Source organism: Macrobrachium nipponense, chromosome 18 (genome assembly GCF_015104395.2).
Source record: "Macrobrachium nipponense isolate FS-2020 chromosome 18, ASM1510439v2, whole genome shotgun sequence".
Lineage (NCBI taxonomy): Eukaryota > Metazoa > Arthropoda > Malacostraca > Decapoda > Palaemonidae > Macrobrachium > Macrobrachium nipponense.
Window position 1 is genome coordinate 88,816,223 of NC_087211.1, and position 7,500 is coordinate 88,823,722.

General features: G+C 37.1%; 1 protein-coding gene across 1 annotated transcript in view; it reads left to right on the forward strand.

The window, feature by feature from the left end:
* LOC135196877 (sperm-associated microtubule inner protein 5-like) overlaps nt 1-7,500 on the forward strand; it is a 122,596-nt gene that overhangs the window by 79,925 nt on the left and 35,171 nt on the right. Inside the window, exon 3 of the mRNA XM_064223651.1 lies at nt 365-474. Coding sequence (XP_064079721.1) covers nt 365-474 — 110 coding nt within the window. The remainder of the gene's footprint in view (nt 1-364; nt 475-7,500) is intronic.

The following is a 7,500-nucleotide window of genomic DNA, read 5'->3' on the forward strand; positions in this document are numbered from 1 at the left end:
TTTTGATGTTTTTATGTAATATATACACACACCACACTCACACACACACACACACACACACACACACACACACACACACACACACACACATATATATATATATATATATATATATATATATATATATATATATATATATATTATATATACATGCATATACATATTTTATATATATATATCATACACACAACTACACACAGATACGCGTATACTTACATATATTATATACATACATACATACACACAGTACCTCCCTTAAATTTGCATCGAAGATCAATCACAACCCACGCAGACTGATTCACACTTGTTTCGTAGAGCGAAGAACGACTGCATGCATAACCTCGTGCCCTCTTCTCCATTCCAGGTTATATTCCGGGGTTGATGTTCAGGTATGGCCAGACCTTCGGAAAAGCGGCTGAGGAGAGCATCGCTCTCTACCTGAAGCAGCAAGCGGAGAGGAGAGTCAGGGAAGAGGTGAGTTATTGTTGACTTATGTCTGGCGTTTAATACACTTGAGTAGATTCTTGAATTCTCTCTCTTGAAGGCTGAGTGTGTCATGTCACTGTTTCCCGTGTACTCACTCTAAACAACACATGTTCGAATTCCAGTTGGGTACAGTGTACTTATCGAACGTGAATCGATTTTAGTGTACTTTATCCTCAAGTTACAGTGAATATTATATTAAAGTCCTATTTGTGGCTCAGTGCTTTAGAAGCATACAAACCTAATGTGCTGAATTAGAGACAATCCCAAAATATTTCCTCATTCCATTATTTTTTGGGGTGATTTCTGTTCGAGAGTAACTGACTGGAAGTAATTATTTTGGCGTTTTGATAATTACTCGTCAGCTGATATTTTACCGGAGCGCCTAACATTTTTATGAAATAATTTCCATTACATTAAGAGTCAGAATATAATCGCATAAAGCATTCACATTTAGGTACTTAAGCATTGCATTCAAGAAAGTTCCATACTTTTACATGCAAGAAATAGTTGCGGTAGTCTTCATAATCATGTAATGAGCAAAATAGACAAATGTTTTCACAGGTAAATACTCAAGATTTACAGTTGATTGTAAGATGTTTGCTAGAGAGAAGATACGAGGCGTTGGAGGAAACTCTCCTACCGAAAGTATCTTCTTAATATTATTAACTAATTATTACCACATTAAAATCATCCATAACCCTTACAACCTTTACGATATTAATGAACCAATCCGTTGCAGACGACCCGATAATGCTGGGTTATATGGTTAGGAGCCACAACTTTATCATCACTGAGTTATGTCTGACTTTAGGCCTACCAAAGATCTGCACTTGAATGGCGGTCACTCTTAATTAGTTTTGACATTTCAAATTATTATTAAGCGGTTAAATCAAAGGTGGAGGAAGGAGGAAGAGGAGGAGGAGGAGGAGGACACGAGGAGGTGGAGGAGGAGGAGGATGAGTTGAAGGAGGAGGAGGAGTAGGAGGACGAGGAGTAGGAGGAGGAGATGGTGGAGAAAGGGGAAGGAGAAGGATGAGGAGGAGGGTGAGGTGGAGAAAGGGGGAGGAGGAGGAAGAGGGTGAGGTGGAGGAAGGGGGAGGAGGAGGAGGAGGGTGAGGTGGAAAAGTGGGAGGAGGAGGGTAGGAAGAGGAGAAGCAGGATTAAGGGGGCGGATGAAGTGGAGGAATGTGAGGAGGAGGAGGAAAATGGGGGAGGATGAGGTGAAAGAAGGGGGAGGAGGAGGAGGAGCGGACGAACACGATGAGAAGACGAGGAAGGGGGAGTAGGCGGAGGGAGGAGGAGGAGGAGGAGAAGGAGAGGGAAAAGAAAACGGTGTAGAAGAAAGAGCAAGATGAATTGGACAGGTGTTTTCTCCCCTCTGAACATTTGACCGTCAGGAAGTCATAAACTGGACATCCCTTTTTTCTTATATTTTCCCACCTCCCCCACCCATAATTCCCCCCTCCCCGGTTCTATCCCACACCCACCTCCAGGCCAAACAGGGGGAAGGCGTAGTTTGTAAATCATGCTGAACCAGCGGAGCCATTTCTCAGGCCAGGAAGCCATTTTGTAGGCATATGGAGCAATAAACTGAGGCACTGAGAAAACCTATCTTACTATAATGGGCGTTATGTCTGTCCGTCCGTCTATCATTCAATCATATCTTACTATAGTGGGCTTGTCCGATGGGTATGAAACTTGGCTGGGTTATAGTGGGGATCCATAAGATGGTTTTATTGATGGGTTTTCATCCTACCTCCCCTCTACCGCCCCCCCCCCCCCCCCCCCCCCCCCCAATGGGCGTTATGTCCCCGGGACGGATGGATATCCGCCCGTAGGGTGGCGGTAACCAGCTAAATAAACAGTTAAATGTAGGAAATAATACCAGTGTAGAAAGTGATTTTTCACATTTTTCATTTGTCCTCAGTTTAAACACCGCCTTGAGTAAAATATGTTTTTCAAGGGATCAGTCCTTTCTCAGTCATAAAAGAGGAGTATCGTGGATTTCCTAAAATGGAATCAAAAATCCTCTGAATAGTTGATTATATTTTTGCACTACTTTTGGTATGCAAGGTCTTTCTGAATGTACTGAAATATCATTAATTTTTTATAGGAACTGTTAATAGCCAATACCGAGTCATCTAAATCAAGTCAGCAAATAACAGCTTTGTCGAAATCATTAACATTCTCGAAGGAATTCTAATTTATTCATATTCTACGCGACACGCATACAAACCGATATCAAAATATACCGGTATACATCAAATGTCTCCACTCATTAGTAAAGAAATTGCCCTCTGCTATGATAAGAGTAACCTACACCAATTATGAGTTGACGTGAATCCATTACATTCCATAGACATCGACATATGTCTGGCTTTGCCTATCTCTTAATGAATTGCATTCCATTTCATACGTCAGAAATACCTTTTTGCCGTGGTGTTGGGGACTCTCTCTCTCTCTCTCTCTCTCTCTCTCTCTCTCTCTCTCTCTCTCTCTCAAAATGCAGTCCATTTTGTACACCCATAAAAATATATTCCATGCATGAAAAGTGATATATACCCCAATACCCACATGATGGAAATGCCCCCATGTCTCTTACGTATTCTTGTGCTCTCTCTCTCTCTCTCTCTCTCTCTCTCTCTCTGTCCTGTAATCGATTACCTCGTTGACAGCCGAAGGATGATCTCAACCACCGAGAGATAAAGTCTCTCTCTCTCTCTCTCTCTCTCTCTCTCCTCTCCTCTCTCTCTCTCTGTCCTGTAATCGATTACCTCATTGACAGCCGAAGGATGATCTCAACCACCGAGAGATAAAGTCTCTCTCTCTTCTCTCTCTCTCTCTCTCTCTCTCCTCTCTCTCTCTCTCTCTCTCAAACCTTTCGGTGGCTGTGGCCAACGCTTTGTCTCGTTCGGGATCATCGCTAAACTTGTCATTCCGGAGGAATTCCGATCGTGTGTCAGGCACCGTCCATGCAGAAGTCGGGCTGAAAGGCTTTTGCGGGAAAAATGCGGAGTTTAGTTTTTTCTTTATTTTAGTGAATTTTTTCGGTTTACCGGAAAAAGGTAATAGTTTCCTTTTATATTTTTTCATGTATGGTCGAAACATCTAAAAATATCTACGGTTCGCTAATAAAAATAGGTGGAGTTTTTTCCCTTTGATCTTGTACAAGTTTATTTTCTTGATTCGTTTTTACCATTTTTTAGTCTGTTGATTTTTTTTTTTTTCCGTGAATGTCATGGGAATTTCCTTTAAAAAGGCAGGAGTTTCATTCTATAGTTTTTATTCATAGTTAATAGAAACAGATTGAGAAATATTTACTCTTCTCTAAGAAAAAAAGTTAACTTTTCTTCCTTTAATATTGTACTTGATCGCTTGCTTCATTTGTTTTGACTTGAGTGATTTTAAAGATCTAGGCTTTAACAAAGCTCTTTAAATTTGAATTCGTTCTGTTTGCTTTTTTTTCTTTATTTTACTAGTCTGATATTTTAAAATTTTACGTTTTAGCAAAACTGGTTGCACTTGCACTTTGATATTTCTCATTACAGTTTGTTTTTTTAAAGTATTTTTAAAACTAGACTGGTTTAAAAATCTTATGTTTGAAAAAAAAAAAAAACGTTGCACTTTAATATTTCCTATTAAAGTTTGTTTTGGAAATAATTTTAAAACTAGACTGGCTTAAAAAAAATCTTATGTTTGGGCAAAACTAGATCTATTTTTATTTGCCCATTTAAATTTAGTTTGAAAATTATATTTTCACACTAAACTAGTGTGTGTGTGTGTGTGTGGTGTTTTTTTTTTTTTGTGTTTACTGTGGGTGGATCTCGCAAATTTATTACTTTGTGGAAAACAAAGTATTTTTCAGTGTTCCATTTTACGTGCAATTGTGTTTACATAAGGCATATGTAATTTGAAAATTCGGGTTATCTTGATAAAACGCGGTATTTATTTTCATGCTCTGTTTATATATTCAGTGCAAATGCTTTGTATTTGATGCGTGTTTTGTACAATTGCTTTCTATTTACTGTTTTGTTCCTTCGGATCGTGGATAAATTTCGAAAACCTGCCTACTCTGCCCCATACTCCCGCACGCATGCATATATATATATATATATATATATATATATATATATATATATATATATATATATATATATATATATATATATATATATATATATAAGTCATATCACATTACCGTGATTCATATACATATATCGAGCTACAATGTCCTTTAATATCTAATTCGCTCTACCTCGGCAATTAATATATTTTCATATATGCTTAACCGAAGGGGAATTTTTTCTCGATAATAGATTTACCTGTACTTGGGCGCGAACGCAGGTACATTATAAATCCAGGATTTATAATGTACCTGCGTTCGCGCCCAAGTACAGGTAAATCTATTATCGAGAAAAAATCCCCTTCGGTTAAGCATATATGAAAATATATTAATTCCGAGGTAGAGCGAATTAGATATTAAAGGACATTGTAGCTCGATATATATATATATATATATAATATATATATATATATATATATATATATATATATATATATACTATATAATTATCAGTTGGAATCGCTATGCAGTGGCTCAGAAGAGCCCTTTCAGTGCTTACATTGAATGAAAAAGATAATTGACCTGATGCGTTTTGAAATATTAGAATGAACTTTCCGGTTGGCGAAAGGTTTTGCGAAACCTTTCGTAGATTAATCCTCTCCAGTTCCAAAAGACAAATAAAGAAAGACGAAATTTTAGCTTAAAAAGCTCCATTCATTCATTCATCGGAAAACAAAACCGAAGAATAGACAAAGTAAATATGAAATAAAAGAAGAATGAAACAGAATTGTTTCCAGAGATTCCATTTCTACTGGAAAGGTCTTTCCGGGGGAAGCAACGTCACAAAACGAATGAATAATAAAAGCGTCTATCCTCGCAGCTCCAGTTTCAACTGGAAAAGACCGCCAGAAAACGTTCAGCTTAGTTCCATGTTTTCCTGGAAACGGCTGCCAGAAAATGTTATGCTCAGTTCCATATTTTCCTGGAAACGGCTGCCAGAAAATGTTATGCTCAGTTCCATGTTTTCCTGGAAACGGCTGCCAGAAAACTTTCTGCGCACCTGCTGGTTGTCATAGAAACAGGTTTTCTTGGATGCGTTTGCCAGCTAACGTTCTGCGCAGTTCCAGGTTTTCCTGGAAACGTGTGGTGATTATTGTTCTGTATAGCTACAGGTTTTCCTGGAAACGGCTGCCAGAAGACGTTCTGCGTAGTTCCATGTTTTCCTGGAAACTGCTGCCAGAAGACGTTTTTCATAGTACCATGTTTTTTGGAAACGGCTGCCAGAAAACGTTCTGAGCAGTTCCAGGTTTTCCTGGAAACGTGTGATAATTACTGTTCTGTATAGCTACAGGTTTCCCCGGGGTCCATCCGCCAAATAATGTATATGTATAATGACAAGTAGAGGAATAGCGGAGTTCGTCGTCATTGTTCCGAGTCGCTTTGTCGAGACGGATAAAGAAGTCGCCCATGCTGACATTATTTTGACCTTTTAACTCAGGGGGTCCTTTTAGAAATATGGCCCCAGCAGATGGCAGGAGAGTTGATTGATTCGAATTCTCTGAATTTCGTTATTTCGGAGATTGACTTTGTTTGTATTTCTGTATCCGGATTCCATTTGCGGCTCGCTGATTCTGCCGACGTAGTATTCAATGCCGAATGAAAAATATTCGGTGAAAATGTAACGGTGACTTACGGTTCGTTAAAAAAAAAAGTAAAAAAAAAATTTCATACGTTTATTTGTTTGTTTGTTTGTTTGTTTAGTGGTTTATTGTTACTACATCTTTCTATAAACTCTTGTTTTTCTTTTAAATTTCCAGTTTTGGCCACATAGTCTGTTGTATTTGGGTAAAGATGGAAATGCGTACTTTTATATGTACATGAGAAATTCATCGTTCCATTTGCCTGCGTCTGTAATTAGTGCTTACAAGATTATTTTCGTATTAACAGCTAATATTTTAATGTTCTAAGCATCACTTTCCTTTGTATATATTCTTATATTAAGAAATGCAATTGGAAATCAATGGATCTCTCTCCTGAAAGACTTCCAGAGAGAAACAACGAGATAAATTCTATAAATCTCTGAAACTAATCGATAAGTTGGTAATAAATCGGGTCTTATCTACAGTTGTAATGAACGACTGCACTGTTTCTCACTGGGCTCGTCGTGATGCTGAAGATATGAGGCGTAATTTATGTTATTTTATGTTGCTGGATTCTGCCGGAAGTTCCAGTTGGATGGAACGAAATAAATCAAACTGGAAGATATTTAGTCGTGTTATATATTTTGCATATATGTATATATATATATATATATATATATATATATATATATATATATATATATATATATATATATATATATATATATATACATATAGAGAGAGAGAGAGAGAGAGAGAGAGAGTGTGTAAGATGCAATCCTATTGTTAAAGCCATATATATATATATATATATATATATATATATATATTATATATATATATATATATATATATATATATATATATATAATAAATATGCACACACATGTATATGTATGTGTATGTATGCATATATATACACACAAGCAAGCGTAAAGCATCCAAAGAGATCATTTCATTCGTGACATAAACTCATCACGAAAGCACAATGCGCCATGAAGACTTAATTACGCGCTCTTGTGCTCTCATCAGACACATGAAAGCAACGGGAGAACAATTTTCCCAACTTCATCAGCACTTTTTTTTTCAACGCTAAAAAAAACAAAAAACCATCAGCAAGTCATTTGCACCTTATTTCTCTTACCCCTAAAAAAAAATAAAAATTGTCAGAGGTAACCCGTTCATTTCAACATCTCGCGTTGGTATCATCTCGTCTCATGTCTGATGTTTTTATTATTTTTATTTTATTTTTTGTGGGTTTCAAAACCCGTTATCAACATTTTCTTGCTTAATCTGAAATTTTTTTCACGT